The 19,448-nt window shown below is 45.0% G+C and overlaps 1 protein-coding gene across 2 annotated transcripts in view; it reads right to left on the bottom strand.

Moving 5' to 3' along the window:
* Positions 1 to 1,985: 1,985 nt before the first annotated feature.
* metap1d (methionyl aminopeptidase type 1D (mitochondrial)) overlaps positions 1,986 to 19,448 on the bottom strand; it is a 36,043-nt gene continuing 18,580 nt past the window's right edge. Inside the window, exons 2-10 of one of the 2 annotated variants that reach the window (XR_011992388.1) lie at positions 18,919 to 19,076; positions 14,025 to 14,174; positions 13,337 to 13,485; positions 12,448 to 12,490; positions 10,303 to 10,466; positions 5,859 to 5,956; positions 4,570 to 4,617; positions 2,274 to 3,673; positions 1,986 to 2,192 (exon numbers count right to left, since the gene is read on the bottom strand). Coding sequence is in view for 1 of the 2 variants with exons in the window: in XM_023805915.2 (XP_023661683.2) it covers positions 2,090 to 2,168; positions 3,595 to 3,673; positions 4,570 to 4,617; positions 5,859 to 5,956; positions 10,303 to 10,466; positions 12,448 to 12,490; positions 13,337 to 13,485; positions 14,025 to 14,174; positions 18,919 to 19,076 (968 nt within the window). In the remaining variant the exon portion in view is untranslated. The remainder of the gene's footprint in view (positions 2,193 to 2,273; positions 3,674 to 4,569; positions 4,618 to 5,858; positions 5,957 to 10,302; positions 10,467 to 12,447; positions 12,491 to 13,336; positions 13,486 to 14,024; positions 14,175 to 18,918; positions 19,077 to 19,448) is intronic. The other variant, XM_023805915.2, reaches the window with a different exon arrangement.

Below are 19,448 nucleotides of genomic sequence, written 5' to 3'. Positions count from 1 at the left end.
AAAAACGAATAGAGCGCCGATTTAATAATTTAAAGCGCAGTTTAAATTAAAGACGTGGTGTCACGTGCTTTCTTTATGTCTTTCGAAGTCTCAGCCACTGGCGATAACATCGTAGGTGGTTTTCTGCGTTATAGAAACAGGAGAAGGTCTTTGTTTTACGTACATACAAGCATCTCATATATTGCATTAGCCAACGATTCTGCCGTCTCACCTGACAAATGAAAAAAAGGTCTACGTGAAATACGTTCAGTATCAATAAAGAATTTGTGCATACATGTGGAGTAATATGACACCTTCTGAAAATAACTATTTTGTTATATATATTATATGTACTAGATAGATAAGATGTATATCTATCTCATAGGTCTAACAGTATTTGTTGTTAATTAAATAATCTGCTTAATAACATCACGTAATTTTCCATTAGTAAATAGCAATTATAATTCAATGATTTAAAGAGAAATATTTTTATTGTGAATGGGATGGACCTATGGATGGCTAATCTCGTAGTGTTATCATAATTTCAGTAAATAAATCATGCCATAAAACAGAGCCAACAGAATCGCATACATTCGATAATGCTTAAGAGAAATTCTACGATCTGGCCAAGAAGAATAACAGGTTATCCATAATGTCTGTAAACAACAAAATAAACGCGGCTTGTTGAAGGAGACAATAGTACAAGAAGCTTCAGATCAGTTAGTAATATAACTACATCAATTTTAACGTGGATAGTCCCCTTAGCGCAGCAGCGGGTGAAACATTTTAATATAATGGATCGGTCATAACATAAAAAGTATACAATACAATTTGCAATAGATAATAATAATTGTAGAGCGTACTATGTTGAAAGTGTAATTGCATTTCGTTTGGAAAAAGCACAATTAATTAAATAACTAATTCGCTAATAAATATTAATGACAAATATTATTTCTGCTATTGAAAAAAAAGAACAATGAACAAACCACTAATTCTTGTCTTAGTCCCTTGGCCCAAATGATGGTACCGCCATGTAGGTCCACGAATTCTCAGTTGATTCCTCGCATCGCTTTCGCATTTCGCCTGGATGAAATAAATACTGAACCACTTGTCCTTTTCACTGGTTGTTCAAACTCTCCACATGAATAACAAATTAAAGGCAGTTAAATTCCGTCACTGTGATTACCAACCTAATTGCATAATTGAACTCAAAGACGCAGAACAACTTTTGGACGTGTTTAGAAAATTCTAACGTGAACATGACGTTTAAAACCCATTTTTCTTTCGCAGTTTAAACCCGTAAACGCGGATTTCGGTGCATTCGGTATTTCACAGATCAAAAGAAAAAATAAATATTACTTACCTCGATCTTTTAAATGATCAAATTTCAAGAGATTTTAAAGAAAATTTATAGCTCTATATTAAGTTGTCCAAATGTTGTCAAAAGCAATAAAAGCAATTTTTGTTACCTGCCTGTATTATTCTTTAAAATATCACCGTTACAACGGCAATTTGTCATCTGGAGATGAGAACTACATATTTCAGTTTATGTAAAAATATTTTTACTAATATCTAAGTCCTCCTCCGAAAAAATGCTTTTACACATAAAAATATTTCTTTCGCTGTTGTTTTTGTAAAGTACAATTTATTGTTCAGTGATGTATTTTGTTTAATAAGCCAGTCGGTGAGCATTTTAAATATTTACAGCCTCACTGCGATTCGAGTATAATGCCCTTACGTCTTAACGTTTGATATTTAAATTCAACAAGAATAAAGTATAGTATTAGGACCGTTGCTAGCCTCTTAAAGACGTCCGGCTTAGTCCCGGTTCCCAAACTGAGAGCATGGCTGTTTAAACATCTAACACAGATAAACCATTCGGGGCTTGTTCTGATTCATTCGGGGTTTAAACTCCAGTGCATCAGGCTCAGGACGCCGTATCTGGGTCCTGCTACCTAGTTTTTAAATTAAATTTCAACCAACAAAACGAGAAAACTGCACAAAAATGGTGTTAAATCAACGCTAGTTTTTTTTTATTTATACAACGGCAATTTTTTTTATGTAAACACCCCCCACCAAGTTCACCGATGCCCCTCCGGCCCGCTTTCACTCAGCGCTCATGCGGCAGCATCGTCAGAACTTCCACGCCGTCCGCCGTGATCACAACCGTGTGCTCGAACTGGGCCGACCTGAAAAATCAAAACCACAGCAAACTGGGCATCAAGTCAGATGCTGGTAGGTCTCAGGATAACACTGATAGTTATAAGGCGGTGGTGGGGGGGGTTACATTGTACCTCCATCTTAACACCTGCTACGACTTTCCCTGTGCGATGGAGGCAGAAGAGGAAGAGAGGGAGAGGACGGTAGTGCGGGGACAGGCAGCTTAGGTGTCACACCACTAATGGAAAATGGTCTGCAGCTGCTAAAGCCGAACTGCGATTCACAGGAAACCAAGAATTACTTTGCAGAGACCTTGGGGGGGGGGGGGGGGGGAATGTCTCAAGAACTAACCTTCCCAGAAGCTAAACTACAGCAGTATTCTGTACTACAACACACTTGCAGAAGGTTCCAGAATGAAATGTCAGGAAATGTCAGTGACTGAGTGATGTAACCGGTGACACAAGCTAGTCTGAACTATTTGATCTCAAAAAAGATTTTTGAATATTATAGCACAAATGACTTAGCAAGCAAGTCCACACCAAAAACTTCAGAAATTATTTATTCCAGACATCTCCAATAAATAATAATAATAATGTCTCAAGACTCCTGAGAAGTTTGTGCTAACTTATTAAAGACTCCACCACTTACAAAGCTAAATCTAACTGATAGCCATTCCTGTTTCTAACAGCAAGCATTCCTCCTGGCTAAAGAGCGAGCACCACTCCATGCCCTGGCCTTATTCAGAGCCTGCTGGAGGACACAGCGCCGATGGTGTCCACTAGTCACTGAGACACGCCACAGTTCACACAGCGGGACTCCAAAACAGCTTTGAACATGGCAGCTACTTAGAACAGCATCTGCAAAAACAGCATCTTCACTTGGGATGAAATTAAACCTTTAAGTAGATATCTAAAAAAAAAAAATGGAGGACCGTCTGCCAGCACTGTGGCCAAAGGAAAACTTCATTCTTCAACGCATAATCAAAAACCGCCAGCGCTGGAACAATCAACTGTTGCTCAGGGAGGTGGATGGATTTTAGCTGCTTTATGGTTGAAGATGCTCCAAAAACACATTTTAGGACAAAGGTTTTTCACAGCGGCAACAAGGAATTGGCTTCTCTTGCCGTGTTTTCAGTCAGTTTGTTTACTTGAGGTAGGTAAGCAAATTCAATGGCTAGAGGACAAACTTCCAAGCTGGGCAGTGTTTGCTTGCATAGATCAGGTTCTGTCCCAGCTTGATTCATTAAGACAAAACCACCAGTTTTCATGATTAAATAAGACATTTTGACCCCATAGTAGTTTATGGTTTCCTGAGTCACAATGCAGTTTGGCGCAGTTAACCTCGTGCCACGTAAATGGGCGTGAAACGTCCCTTCAGCATTATCAAATGGATGCGATTCTGTAGTCGGGACATTTGAAGAATTGCTGACATTGGAGAAAAAAAAACACTGCCTACCTTTTGTCGTCGACAGAAATTGCAGTCCATTTATCCTTTAGGATTTTAAACTCAGGAAGTCCTTCCATCAGGATGGGCTCTGGGTTGTTCCCCCCCCACCCCCCGGAACAATCCAAGACAGAGAAACACAAAACATCACACGTAAGAGCTGATTGCACAGTAAAGACCCAGGGATACAATAGAAAACGGCAGATAATGCTGCATGGTCGAGAATCACTCTAAATAAATACAGAGAACCACCACAGATTGTTTGGTCTTACAGAAGTATTTGGATCGAACAAATCACCCCTAAGTGTGGCCATTTAAAAACACATTAACTCAGCTCTAGCACCAACAGCTCTAACTGGCTTTTTACCGCAATCTAACTTTTCTGAACCCGGCAAATATTTTATAATGATCTTAAACAGGTAATCACACTTTATTTCAAATACTACCAAATACCCCTGTTGTTTGTAAATGCCCTTTCTACAAATCAGCAAAATGCCCTAACCACTGTGCTAAACTAGAACAGCAAAGAAAAAACAGAAAAACTATTAGAATTCTTGAAGGCCTCACTCAGAATGATCTTATAAAGCCTACAGCAGTATCTAAATCTGACAGTTCGATGTACTGTAAATGTAGCCATTTCTCTTTTCCGAATTTTGTTTTCCCCCTTCATTATGGTGTCGTTTCCAATCGCTTTCTGGGATGCTCGTCCAAATGGTACAACTCTAACGCTGAGGAGCCAAGCAGAATTTTAAATAAAATCTGATGTGCAATTACAGGCGGATGCAGAGAACTACCACACAATCAGCAGAACATTCTCACCATTGTGGCGGCCATGTTCCGTCATTGAGCCAGTGACTGTGTCACGCCTATGTCACGACTATGTCACAGTGAATTAAACTACAGAAGATGGCAGAGTAGCTTTTCATTTTTTTAGGATCTGCTCACTACGCAATTGGATACATCAGAACCTGAAGACCTGTTACTAACCTATTGTGAAAGCCATCCCCTCCTCCATAATCATGTTGTTGTCATTAGCTGTTGAGAAAAGAAAATAACTTAATATTTAGGAGATTTTTTTACGAAAGCATTTACTCATTTACACAGGGGGGGTATCACTGTTGCCTCGCACCTTCAGGTTGGAATTTGAACCCCGTGTGTGTGGTGTTTGCATGTTCTCCCTGTGATGTGGGGCTTCGCACCTCCAGGTTGGGATTCGAACCCCGTGTGTGTGGTGTTTGCATGTTCTCCCTGTGATGTGGGGCTTCGCACCTCCAGGTTGGGATTCGAACCCCGTGTGTGTGGTGTTTGCATGTTCTCCCTGTGATGTGGGGCTTCGCTCCAGGCACTCAAGTTTCCTCCCAGGTATTCAAAACCCGAAGCAAGTGTGCGTACCCTGCCTGGTGACTCTGTGCCGCCTGTGGTAGGTTCCAGGCCCCCCCCACAAACACTGACCAGTATAAGAAGTTGGAAGATGGATGGATGGAAAAGTAAAAAAAAAAAAAAAAAAAAGCCTGAACAAAAACATTCTGCATTCAGGACATACATTAGAAGTTCTCATGTTGAGAACATTCCTATACAATTACAGGCTGATCTGGATACTTCCTGGGGTATTTTTTTCCACAGGATAGCCAGTGGGGAAATTTCCAGCATAAACAACACCGTCCTCAGTTGATCAACTCTGTCTAAATGGAGCATTTCCTATTCAAAGTGGAGGCAAATCTTAATATTAACTGTTAGTGTATAATCTGATGGCTGGAAATTCCTTGCTTACGGAAATTCAGATCTAGCGGCACATTTTTTTCCCCAGCTGAATGTGAGACCATCTGTGCATGTAAAAAAAGGGGGATAAAAGGAATTTTGTAGCCAAGATAGGCCAGCTCCACCTAAGCGAGAGGAGCCCCGGATCCAGAGGTCAGGTAGGGGTCTTCTTCAGCAGGCAATCTGTCTCATGCACTTCCATTCAGGGCCCCTGAGTCCCTCACCAATCACACAGGGCTTCCTGTCGTGGGCCCTGAATTCTTTGCCAATCACACAGGAAAGCCCTGAACTGAAAGCTGGCCTTTTTAGTTCCAGGTGGGAGTGCATACTGTAAATACCACAGTGTTTAACAGGAGGGAAATCCAGCTTACAACGACAGGACTGGCAGAAGGCCTCTTTAAGCGGACACAACAAACTAGCAGAATAAGAGCAACGAAGGCAGCACTGACTGCATAAATCATCAAAAATGTAATCCGCTACATTAATAAAAAACACACGTCGTCCTGCTGACACCTTACCATGGTGCCATATTTCTGGGTGACCGTGGAAGTAGGAGCCGATTCCGTGACCGATGAAGTGCGGACAAACCAGGAATCCGTGGGATTCTGCTATCCGGCTGTAATACAAAGAGAAGCCATGGTCAGGCCGTACGCAGTGGCAGAAATGCTGCAAAGCGCTCTTCCATATCACAGCTACTTCATGCTTGAAAATATTATAAGCTTTATTTCAATAAATAAGATTCCTCTAAAACATTTTTCTTCCAACAGAAAAACAGAATAGATTTTATTATACAGTTGCAGATTCCAGGTCAGGGTCATTAAGAAATGTCAGACAGCTGCTTCCAGGGGTTATCATAAAGTGCATGTGCAGGCTAGCTCCCGCACCCCAGTGTTTCAGGGTGGATGGGGCAGACCACTCTGAGAGCAGCATGGGAATTCCCATCATTACCCACTGGCTTGGGATAACCGGGTATAACTTAACGATTAAATGCTCAATCGATCATGCTGTATTAAACGTCTTGTTGGTATGATTCCAAAAGCCTACATTTGACATCGACCTCCAAGAACATGAACATAAGCAAAATTACAGCGACCTGTCAAAAGAGGAGGGATGCCTTTTTAGGTGACCATTTCACTGGAGGGGGAAAAGGAAGAGAAAACTCCTGAAACATGGCTTACAAATCTGAGCTTTGAGCTCCTGTCAGAAAAGGCCTGGAAAGGGCCTGGCTGGAGTAAACAGGGTAAGGCGCAGCTGTTACAATCAAGCACACCTCCTGCAGGCAGCAGCGGGGGGGGGGGCAGCTGAGAGCAGACCACCTGCCAGAAATTGGTCCCAAAACGACCCGATTACCTGGGAGAGTAGTGTCGCCAAAAAAGGTGTCACAATAAACTCCCGTCACTTAACGTGACCATGGCTAATGGGGAAGCCAGGTGTAAATTGAGGGTCTCCAGCACCCCCCCCCTTCTGTCTGGCTTGCTGTCTGTGCCAGTCTGGCAGTAAATGTGTACCCTCAGCAACAAGGGAACTGAGCAAGGCCTTCAAAGCATTGTAATGTGTGCATGACTCTTTATTTCAAAACTGAATATTAAATAAATGTAGACAGATTTAATATGTTCTGCTGTCATTAATCTATCTTGGTCTTGGTGAGCCAGAAGCCTATCCCAGGAGGCACAAGGCACAGGTGGGTTTGTCCATCAGGGGACACAGGGAAGGGACAGGGATGCCAGTCCACCAGGGGACACAGGGAGGGGACACCCTGAACGGGGATGCCAGTCCATCATGGGACACAGGGAGGGGACACCCTAAACGGGGATGCCAGTCCATCAGGGGACACAGGGAGGGGACACCCTGAACGGGGATGCCAGTCCATCAGGGGACACAGGGAGGGGACACCCTGAACGGGGATGCCAGTCCATCAGGGGACACAGGGAGGGGACACCCTGAACGGGGATGCCAGTCCACCAGGGGACACAGGGAGGGGACACCCTGAACGGGGATGCCAGTCAATCAGGGGACACAGGGAGGGGACACCCTGAACGGGGATGCCAGTCCATCAGGGGACACAGGGAGGGGACACCCTGAACGGGGATGCCAGTCCATCAGGGGACACAGGGAGGGGACACCCTGAACGGGGATGCCAGTCCATCAGGGGACACAGGGAGGGGACACCCTGAACGGGGATGCCAGTCCATCAGGGGACACAGGGAGGGGACACCCTGAACGGGGATGCCAGTCCACCAGGGGACACAGGGAGGGGACACCCTGAACGGGGATGCCAGTCCATCAGGGGACACAGGGAGGGGACACCCTGAACGGGGATGCCAGTCCATCAGGGGACACAGGGAGGGGACACCCTAAACGGGGATGCCAGTCCATCAGGGGACACAGGGAGGGGACACCCTGAACGGGGATGCCAGTCCATCAGGGGACACAGGGAGGGGACACCCTAAACGGGGATGCCAGTCAATCAGGGGACACAGGGAGGGGACACCCTGAACGGGGATGCCAGTCCATCAGGGGACACAGGGAGGGGACACCCTGAACGGGGATGCCAGTCCATTAGGGGACACAGGGAGGGGACACCCTGAACGGGGATGCCAGTCCATTAGGGGACACAGGGAGGGGACACCCTGAACGGGGATGCCAGTCCACCAGGGGACACAGGGAGGGGACACCCTGAACGGAGATGCCAGTCCATTAGGGGACACAGGGAGGGGACACCCTGAACGGGGATGCCAGTCCATTAGGGGACACAGGGAGGGGACACTCTGAACGGGGATGCCAGTCCATCAGGGGACACAGGGAGGGGACACCCTGAACGGGGATGCCAGTCCATCAGGGGACACAGGGAGGGGACACCCTGAACGGGGATGCCAGTCCATCAGGGGACACAGGGAGGGGACACCCTGAACGGGGATGCCAGTCCATCAGGGGACACAGGGAGGGGACACCCTGAACGGGGATGCCAGTCAATCAGGGGACACAGGGAGGGGACACCCTGAACGGGGATGCCAGTCCATCAGGGGACACAGGGAGGGGACACCCTGAACGGGGATGCCAGTCCATTTTGTGTTTGTCTGGAGCTAAGGGACCATAAAATAAGGAGGGGGTCAGCACTCAGCTGACACCTTGCTGCTCTCTCCCAGTATTACGTGCCCCCCTCGATCCCCCCCATCCCCCCCAGCTACGTGCCTGTCATTAGTGTTAATGATGGAAAATTGTCATGTTGGTACAACTCCCGCTCCCTCTCTCCTCTCCTCTCCCTCTCCTCTCTCTCTACTGTTTGTGGGGTATTGAAGGTTTTTTTAAGTTCTTTGTGAGCTAGAACCGGGCTGGACAGTGCAGTCGGGCTTGGCGATGGGGCAGACAGAATGCCTGGATGCTCTTTCCATAGCTGGGATAATTGTTCCTGCTGTGACCTTAACGATCCACAGTATGCCGAGCAAAGGCCCTCGCTGGAGCCGCGTGGCAGGGAATGCGGGGGTTAAAAAAAAAAACACATAATGAAGCCATTTTTCCTGATGGAAAAAGGCTAGCAAGGCTGCACCCGCAACAAAGACGACTCAATTATATGAGTAATTGTGATAATTTTCCCCCCATTCATGGGTCTTTCTGAGGAGGTTGGGGGGAACGGACGCAAAAAGGGGAGGGCAAAGTAGGGGCCGCAGAACAATGGAGAGCAAAAAAAGACATTTATAGCCACGCTAAAATCATAAAAAAAATAACAGGAACCAAGTACATAGAGAGTCACACGGTCATGTGACAGACACAAAAAAAGTTGTCACCCAAAAAGTATAAAAACAGGGAGGGGGGCAGACAAAAAAGTGTAAAGGAAGTCTGAGTATATTGGAAAGTGGCAGCACCTGAGATGTCGACAATAATCAGGCGTCGTACTGAATCACAAAAAACCAAGCTTCTTGAGAATCAAAAAAAAGGAGAGAATGAGCATTAAGAGAGCCCAAAAGAACGTCTGAGGGGGAACAAACAAAATAAAATAAGAATAATAAAGTAATCCAGTACCTTCCATTTTCTTTACACTGCAGGGCAAATTGTTAGACAGAACAAGAGCAGCGATAGTGTGGAGTGTATTAAACTGCGGGTGTTCACAAATATGAGGCACTCCTGTCTATCAAGCTTCTCCATTTGCAAAGCGCAGCCAGCACTGAAATTTCAGCTCCATTATGCCGGCGGACAAGAGAGACAGTGAGAGATTCATTACTGCTTTTTGTTTCCCAGTAGGGGTTGGATCCAACACTTCCTTCCCGTAGCCGAGACAGACAAGATTCCCCCGCGCACAGAGCAGCTAGCCTATAATTTCAATCGCTGCAGAAAAGAAATCAATGCGCTTCAGCGGTAATTGCCCCGCATGCACGTACACAAAGGTACATTAAAGTTCGGTCCGCTCGCAATCCGCATTTTCCGCTTTCATGCCAATCGGGTGGGTGGGTTCAATGCTTGCCGTCTCGGCTTCTGAGGTAAAAATTGATTCCCACATTTTTATGTTGTCCTTTGTTAAAGGGGAGAGAAGGAAAAAAATCTTATCAAAGTCACTTGCAGAGATGCAGTGATCCTTGAATGTAACCCTGACACACAGTGTGGCGAAAAGGGAGAAATTATAGTGCGTGGGGCTCCTTCACTGGCTATTATTTCCAGTGCAGTGCTTTTTTTCCACTCTGTAAAAAAATAAACTAATACCTGTTTTCACACCCAATATCTTACAAGCCCAGCCAACAGTTATGCTACTTCTTTTAAGGGTTGATTAGAGTCTCGTGGAATATCTTCTGATCACTTTGAGAGACGTGGGCAGATCGTGAAAGCAAAGGCTGGAATTTATTTTTCAGACTGCGGACATCTGAACTGTAATCAAGGAGACATTTCCTCCAGGTGGGGCGAGTGACATCACTGCTGGGAAGCTCCGAACGTGTATATCAGGTTTAAATGTCAACCGGCCGTCACTCCCACCTGATGGTGTTGCCTATAACGCAGAGAGGGGCGCCCGGCCTGCAGGTGGCGATGGCCTCATCCCGGCACCAACGGGCTGCCTCGACCAGCTGCCTCCCCCCCTTGTCCACCGCACCCACCAGGAAGGTCTCCGAGGTGTCTCCATGGTAACCATCCAGGTACACCTAGCAAACGCAGTGGGAACATGCAAAAAGACTGAGGTTCTCACCACAATGAGGCTACTCTGAGCGGATAAATAGTAACAACTAAAATAAATGTTACGTCAATTTGAATGGAAACTCCAATAAAGTAATATAGATGTTTGTTTTTCGACTTGATAGTTTTCTTCCTGAAATTCTGACCCTTATGCTTGATATGATGCTTCTCCAGAAAACAAATTACTGGAAACAATATCAGTAAAAAAAAAAAATGATATAAAAAACCTTTTAATATAGCTCTACATGCACTACAGACAATGGCTGACAATCTTAACCAAACACATGAAATTAATGACTGGGTTCAATGACAGCTTCTCCATAAACAGCAGCACTGAAGGGTTTTACATCATGAGCAGAATTAATGAAAAATGCATGACGGAGACATCCATGCGCTACATGCGTGTTATAACAAAGCAACTTGTTTTCAGCTGAACATGGCAAGTCAAAGCTTGCATGCACCGTGCGCACACTGTTGGATACCGAAACCTTCTCCGCGGTAACCATTTTTCATAACAGCGTATCCACGGCGAATCGTGAGCCCCTCCCAGGAAGCAAGGCCACGAGTCGGGCTACGCCAGGGACAGGATGCAGTTATAGGATTAAATTGCTGCAGCTGAATCTTGAGTATAACAGTATATACACGGCAAATTCTCAAACCTGCAGGGTGAGCTTCTGTCTGTAAAGGAGGATAACAGAGCACTCAGGATGGTGTGCTGCGCTACGAAGACTACAAACACGTAACAACCTGCACGTCCCCTCTGCACATTAGCATCACGCTGGGAGAGGTGCTTTATTTTGCATTAATCAGCCCACACGAGTGTCCCAAAGGGACTGGCTGTCCACCGTGTCCCTCTGTGGCAGACAACCTCATGCTTACTGCAACAAAGCACCTCCCAGAGTGCCACAGACACGGGGAGTCACGCGCAAAGGGCGTAGAGGGGGGGCCGTGACCATCAAGGACTTTAAAGATCCCGAGGAGCGCGGTGTGGAATCGCGACGGCCATAATTGAGGCCATAATGGGGGAGATAATGGGCAGGAGGAGGAAGATCAATCTGAAGTGAGGGAAGGGAAGAGGGAAAGAGGGGCCGGTCGAAGGCTATTACACGACCCTTTTGCCGCGACACAGCGCCACCAAGGGTCTACACTGGCCTGGGGGGGGGGGTCCGGCCACAATGGTAGCAGATTTGGAAGGAGTGAGGAAGGAAGAATGGGGGTGGGGTAGCTAACCCCCCACAATGGACACGTGTGTGAACAGTGCAGGCATACCACACGGGCCATTGTGTGCGTGTGTGTGTGTGTGTGTGCGAGCGGGTATACCTATCCTTATGGGTATCCATAATGTGATAAATATCCATTTTTTTCCCTTATGGGGCCAGGAAACCGGTCCCCAAAAGGGAAAACTCTATTTTATAAAAATCGGTGACTACTATGAAAAAATTTAAAATGCAAAAACTCTTGAATTTTGCTTGGTTACTTATGGTTATGGTTAGGGCTGGGTGGGGGTTAAGGTTGTCATAGTTGGTGTTAGCATTTTTCCCATAAAAGTGAATGAGCGGTCCCAATAAGGACGCACACACGCACACACACACACGCACACACACACACACGCACACACACACACACACACACACACACACACACACACACACACACACACACACACACACGACATGTGCGTGTGTGCATGTATTCACCATACTGCGGGGACCAAATGGCAGAACCTGTTACTTTTTAGCTTATGGGGAAATTTTTCAGGTCCCCACAATATAAACCCCAATGCATGCATCTACCAAATTTCATAAAATTTGTAAATGCAATAAACAAAACTAAAATAGCCAAAGGTCTGTGGGTTATGCCCACAGAAATGAATGGAAAGTCCCCACAATGACAGGAATACATGGACTGTGCATGTATGTTTGTGTGTGCGCTGGATGAGAGAATACTCACTGTAACGTCGATGTTGATGATATCTCCATCTTGAAGGGGCCGGCTGAAACGCCGGGGTCATGCAAAACACAGAAGGAGGGAAGGTTCTCATGAGAATCCATGCGTAATACAAACACAGAATGCAGCAGACAGCTGCCAATTAGCGGCAATTTGAACAAATTCCTTTTTAACCATCCTCTGAGACCACAGAGATTATCGTCAGATCTGTATATTCGCTGAAATCAAATAAAATATAAAGGGTGGCCAAAAGGCAAGAAAAAAGATTATATCTCTAAGAGCAGGAAACAAACAGAGGTATTTCTGGTTCTCTAATCACACAGGAAAACTCCTGAATCACTCCATAATAAATGCAGCTCTTTCATACAGTTCAGACGCAAACAGATTAGATTCCTTTTATCAAAATAGCATTAAGCAGCAGCAAGATATCAAAAAGTTTCTGATAAACTGTGCACCTGAACTCGCACCCTGGCCATGCAGCGGTCATAGGATGCTAAGCTTTGCAGACTCTCCTTCAACCATGTTCATGCATGAAGTGCCGAATGCAAAGCAACATCACAAAACTGTGCTAATTACTCTGAGACACTCATATTTCTCACTAGTGGGGGCGGGGGCACTTACTTTATGTGCCCATCTAAGTGAGTTAACAGCAGAATTTTGAATTAACTGCGGGTCTGCCCTGTCTGAATGGAACATTCCTCCCACAAAGTCACCACCAGACACCGTGGTAAACATATTTCAGCCCCTAACTGTGCCATCATATTTGCAGAAGGAAACCCCCAGCCTGGAAGATACAGATTGCAGAATGGGGGGGTGGTGAATGAATAAATGAATGAATGAATGGATGAATGGATGGATGGATGGATGAATAAATAAATAATGTTATGAATACCTGTCAGGTATACCGTGACATACCACATTGTTCACAGAGGTGCAGACTGATTTTGGAAATCCTCTATAATGCAAGGGAGATGGATAGGCATTGTTTCTGATCGCTTCTGTATGAACAATGAAGTCGATTTCATCAGTTGTCATGCCGACCTGCAAGAGAAGAGAGAGAGAGAGTGAGAGAGAAAACGCTAAGATGCGGTGAAAAATGTCATCAGGGGCCCAAGGCAGACCCTGCCTTCGGAGGTCTGTGCCATGGTCTGTTCAGATGAACTCTCACACAATGATGGATTTGTTGTTGAAAATAACTTTGTTGCTTCTATAGGGGGGGGAGGAATCTCTGGATCCGGGGGCAACTTTGGTGTTTACTGCGCACACTCTGCACTCTGGAGAATAAATCGCGGTAAAGTATGGCGGCAGGCCACAGAGGGCCAATGCAGCACAGCACGCGCCCATTGCGATGGGCCACTTTACCCTCAGCGTCAGACAGACAGACCCGTACACAACGCCAAACCATCACTGTAGGCAGGTTAACTGATACCAGGCAGGAAGGCACACATGTGCAGGCAGCCCACCCAATAACAAAAAAGCCAGCGGCATGCATGGACGTGTGGGCAGGCACAGGCAAGCAGGTAGTCAAACACACACACACACACACACACACACACATACCCCCACGCACCCCCACGCACCCGTAAGCTGCCCCCGGCCAGGAGCAGGACGTGTCGCGCCAGCTGACAGGCCCTCCGCAGCCCCTCGATCTGATCGTCATCTTTAATTTCCATGTAGTCTCCCCAGTCGGGTACAGAGCCTGTCGTCACGTAGTCTGGCCTCACGATGTGCTGGTGGGGGGGGGAGAGAAGCGACATAGTACATGAACGGGAAGGCACAATGGGGTCGTTTACAGTATAGGAGAGAGCCTGTGGGGTGGGGGGCAGTCAGAGCACATCCTGAGCCATACTGCAGTCTACCTCAGACACCCCCTCCACCCCACCAGGTGCCTGTCGGTGATGCTGGGAAGAATCGCCCCGCTGTGTTAAAGCCACCCGGCACCAACCCTATGGGGACCTGCCAGGTCAGACAGTCAGGCTACAAAAACTGCTCTTTCTCATAAACTCTTCAAACATAATGACATATTAACGTAAATACAAATGTATGCATGTAATATATGCACCACAATGCATATATTACATATTTCTGCCACTGTGACACAGATACTTGTTTCTTTGAATAAATCCCAGCCCAGTGTAAGTGTCCCTGGACAGGGAGGGAATTTTAAAGCAAATTCATAAGGATGAAGTCCAAAAAACTCAGTCATTAATGCCATTAAGCAAAAAGGGGTGGGGTACTCTGTCCCGGTAGCGGCATCATGACATGCCTGCGAGCCAAGAAACTGTTCAGGATGTGAGGGAAAATAGCTATGGGTTATGTTTCCTCAGGGAGGTGGGAGCATGCATGCATCTACCAAAGGTGCAAGAAGAGAGCTATTACGCAGAATACCTCACGGTGTCCACAACCAGGAGCGATTCTGCAGAAGAACGGCCCAAGCTGCTGAGGTCAGACAGGACTAATCCAGAACCTTTGCAGAGAGTTCTAACCATTATGGTGAGGGTAGACCCACCAAGATGAAGCACCTGCCTGGTAGGTAAGGGCTGAACTAAATCGGGAACTGCATACCTTAGAACTTTTTGAATGTGAATTATTACACAGAACAGATATTTTGCAGGAAATGCTAAAATAATCATTTTAGTACTAGCATTCCACAGAGAGCGCCCCCTACTGGGCACCCACTGCTTCCACTGTGCTGGATAAAGAGTCTTGGAAGATGGACATATGGAATCATTTTATTTAATTCCGAAACCTAAATTAATAGGTAAGAAAAAAAAAGAGAATAATAAAACTACATTAAACAACTATAATCCAGTATTGAAGTTCTAGATTTCACAAAAAAGAATGAAGTGAGACTCCTGCACAGCCTTGAACATCCCGGAAACCATCTCCTCAGCATGGACAAGCAAAACCAAAAACCAGACTTAAAACAGAGCTTTGAAAGTTCAGCCTTGAACATCCCGGAAACCATCTCCTCAGCATGGACAAGCAAAACCAAAAACCAGAGTTAAAACAGAGCTTTGAAAGTTCAGCCTTGAACATCCCGGAAACCATCTCCTCAGCATGGACAAGCAAAACCAAAAACCAGACTTAAAACAGAGCTTTGAAAGTTCAGCCTTGAACATCCCGGAAACCATCTCCTCAGCATGGACAAGCAAAACCAAAAACCAGAGTTAAAACAGAGCTTTGAAAGTTCAGCCGGACCAAAGCACGGCACCAAGGTTATCCTGAAGAATGCAAACCTGTTTGTCCTTGATGGCCTCAGGTCAAAACTAACCTGAAACCCAAATCCAAAATTCAAACTTGATTCCTATTTAGCAAGACTTGAACCGCTGCCCATAAATAAATTGGGGAAAAAAGTTCCAAGCAAATTTCCAACGAGCAACAGCCAAAAGGAGAACCAAGCCGAGACCTGCTCCTGCAACCGATGCCAAAGGTGCTCTGAACATCAAAGAGGAGCTGACAAGTTAAGGTACTTATGCAACAAACACCCCTCTGCATTTATTCCTCATTCACAATCTCCATTTCCTGTGATTCACATTTCAGGACTTTAAATTATAAATGTTACAAACCTCAAAAAAGTTAGATCATTAGAAGGTTACGGGTATCTGCAGAAGTTACTGTCTACAGCTGAGCTGCCACTGTAATTTGGGAGACATGCAAAAAATTGACGGCTGATATGTTATGTCTGCAAGAGCAATAGCAGGTTTGCATCATCTTCTGCAAAAGCTGTATGGTGGGAAAGAGCCTGTTTTTCATGCAATCCTGATCATTGGTGTCTCTTCCTCCCAGATAGGGGACATGATTTAAAGCTGCCTGATCCACTCCAGAGATTTCTGGCAGAGCATTGACAAATTCGGGGTCTGTTGCTGCCACCCGCTCCGGCGTCATTAGCCCCACTGGGTATGATTTGGAGCCAGGCCTTGCAGCAAACGACAGCCCTTTGATAAAGCGCCACACTCTGACTCCTCTATGATGTAATGACATTTCACCTGTGATTTCTTGTTGCACTTTGTGCAACAAAAACAGCACAACACAGAAATTACAAGTCAACGAAAAACAAAGTGGCACCTCAATCTGTTTTTTCATCACTTCTAAATCTGATCCTTAAAAAATGATGAACTCTGCTCTAATGTGCGTCATACTGTTTTGTAAGAATTCTGAGAAAAGTAACATTTGTGTCTGTATTACTATTATATATAGAGAGAACTGTCATGAATGTATTTATGGTCATTGGTAGCTGAAGTTGGATCCTTGTCATCTGTTTGCTGTGATGTACTGTCTGCCTCACTGGTAAGTTGCTTTGGACAAAATTATCTGCTTAATAAACTAGATGCTGCTGGAACATCAACAATGTATCCCCAGATGATCTCGGCACCACCCCGCACCACACTATCCTTTAGCGATATTTTCAAAAGTAATTCTATTCCAATATTTTGAAATTAAGCAGGGGGTCCCCAACGACAAAATTTGGGAAGAGAAATTGTAATACCACCCAAGCCTACCCTACACATTCTCCCCACCTTTTCAAAAATCTTTATTGAAAACCCAGCTTTGTGTGATTTGTCTCAACAGAGACAGGTTCACCACATCTGCACCTGTGGCTGTTCTTTCATGTGCTACTACTGACTAGGTGTAAAAGTGATATTACTAAATTCCTCCATGATAAATTTCACTGTATAACAGACTGCTACTGATAAATTTTGACAAACTGCAGTGGAAAAAAATTATTAAATTTTTGTTAGGGTATTTGGCAAATAATCCTGCAATCCCTCCCAATTATTTGGCTCTGCACAGTTTGAGAAACACTGGCCTGTACCAGGGACGTCACTAGGGTTGAAAGACAAGGGGGGGCTTAGCCCCCAGGGTTGTAGGAAGGAATTAGCGCGTATAGAGGGCAGAAAATTTTTCACCAAACCTAAACAGGCTTCTTTAATTTTATTATCTCATTCATCTAGAAGGTTCCACCCTGAAGAAAACGACAACAACAAAACAAATAATCTCTTTAAATGTAAACCTCCAGTTTTAATCATGCACGCTCCCTCAGCATCAGCTCCCCTGCCGCTCTCCTGCTTCTCCCTCAATCTTTCAAAATACTTTTGTATATCCATCTGGTATATAAACTGAACTTCAGTGTCCCTGTTTTTGCTGTTGTAAAAATATATCCACTTAATGTCTCCTTCTGCAGCCACCCTTTCCTTCCTTTGCTGCCACCTAGAGCTGCCTCAATTTTGGGGGGATTAGTCTCAAAGATGAAATCAGATTTAAATGTTCATACATGTGTTTTTGTGAAGCGGTAATAAGATCAAATCCACAACAATACAACCATAAAATACTTTTTGAGTTATTATGTTCCCAAGGTCAAATGACTTCTGAGGTTGCCCATCCTTCCCTTTACTGCTACTAAGCGGTGTTGCTTTAATTTTCATGCGATTTATCTCAAAATGGGAAGAGGTCCGGTCTCATACAATGTGCCTGCAAAGGTTGAGAAACATTTACTTTTTGAGTTACTGCGGTAACAAAATCAAGTGTCTGAGGCTGCCCTTCTCGTCTCTATAATTGTGCAGCACTGCTTTAATTTTGGTGTGATTTGTCTCAATATTTATTCACTTCCAGATATTTACTCAAATAACGTATCTGCAAAGATCCGTCAAATAGTTTCTATGTCTTCTGTAGCCGCCCCTTTCTTCCTCTCTTACCACCTAGCACTACTTCTTCGATTTTGGAGAAATTTGTCTCCAAATTCAGATGTAGACCTTCATCCATATAATGTTTCTGTGAAACAGTAATAAGATCCATCAAATAATATTGACTTATCACATCCAGAAGTGTCATGTACAATATTTGAAAAAAATCCTTGAAATACTTTTTTTTTCTTTTCAGTATGCTAGTAGGATCAAGTGTCAAAAGTGCCCTTTTCTTTACTATCACTATGTAGTGTCGCTTCAATTTTAGTGTGATTTGATCTGTTGCAGTTTTCCCTCTCTGCAAATTCCTCTGCAAAGTTTGAAAAAGATCAAATACTTTTTTAGTTATTTTGCTAACAAAATCAAATGTCTGTGACTGCCCTTCTCTTTGCTATCACTATGTTCTACAACTTCATAATGACTTGTCTCAAAATTTGATCACTCTTGGACATTCATACATTATGTCTGTACATCTGCAAAGTTTGAAAAAGATCAGTAAAACACTTCTTGAGTTGACAAAAAAGTGCTGGTAGTGGACCAGCCCTAAAACCATATGTATTCCCCCTGTGGGGAATACCATAAATTTTGATGTAAAGGTAAGTGAACTTGATTCGTCCAACCCAGGAAGAATAGATTGTCCTGACAGGAACATTTCATGGTGACTAGAGGCTACATATGAAGCATGAAGGATAATGAAAGAAAAGGACATGAACGACCACATGAAGACACCGCCATGAACCAACGAGACATCCACATTCTGACTGGCCACATCCTCGCTGCTTATCCTCACCTTGGGGACAGGGTAGGGGGGTTTCACCTTTGCTGGCTGAACCACGCTGTGGGAGCTCGACTTCTTCCTCCAAAAGAAGGGGCGACACGGGGGCCAACGGGCAAGCCATTCACCTCGCACACTGGACCAGGGGCTTCTCTGAGCCAGTGCCACGCATCCTGGAATGGGAAGAGCGAGCAAACACACCCATTTTAAAAAATGTATTCATTTTACAAGCCTCATCTGCTAATATCCTTAGTCTTACATAGCATTGCTATCTTGCTGCATAATAACTTCATGCAATGGCAACAGGAATGAGACAAAAAAAAAAGTTAGCACTTAGTTTGCAAGATGTTTGTGGTTCCACTTTGTGGGTCTGACTTTCCTGCCTTGCCTTACAGAAGGTGCCCACATCAGTTGGTGCACGGGGGGGGGGGGGGGGGGCACCATATCAGGCAGGAGAGGGAGGTGAGGTAAGAACAGGGCTCTCCCTGCTGAGGGACCATCTCCCCTCATGTTTAAAATTAAGTGCAGCTGCAGGGTGCTGGTGC

The sequence above is a fragment of the Paramormyrops kingsleyae genome, chromosome 1, assembly GCF_048594095.1.
Source record: "Paramormyrops kingsleyae isolate MSU_618 chromosome 1, PKINGS_0.4, whole genome shotgun sequence".
Lineage (NCBI taxonomy): Eukaryota > Metazoa > Chordata > Actinopteri > Osteoglossiformes > Mormyridae > Paramormyrops > Paramormyrops kingsleyae.
The sequence above is the reverse complement of the archived record's forward strand: the minus strand, read 5'-3'. Positions and strand labels throughout refer to the sequence as shown.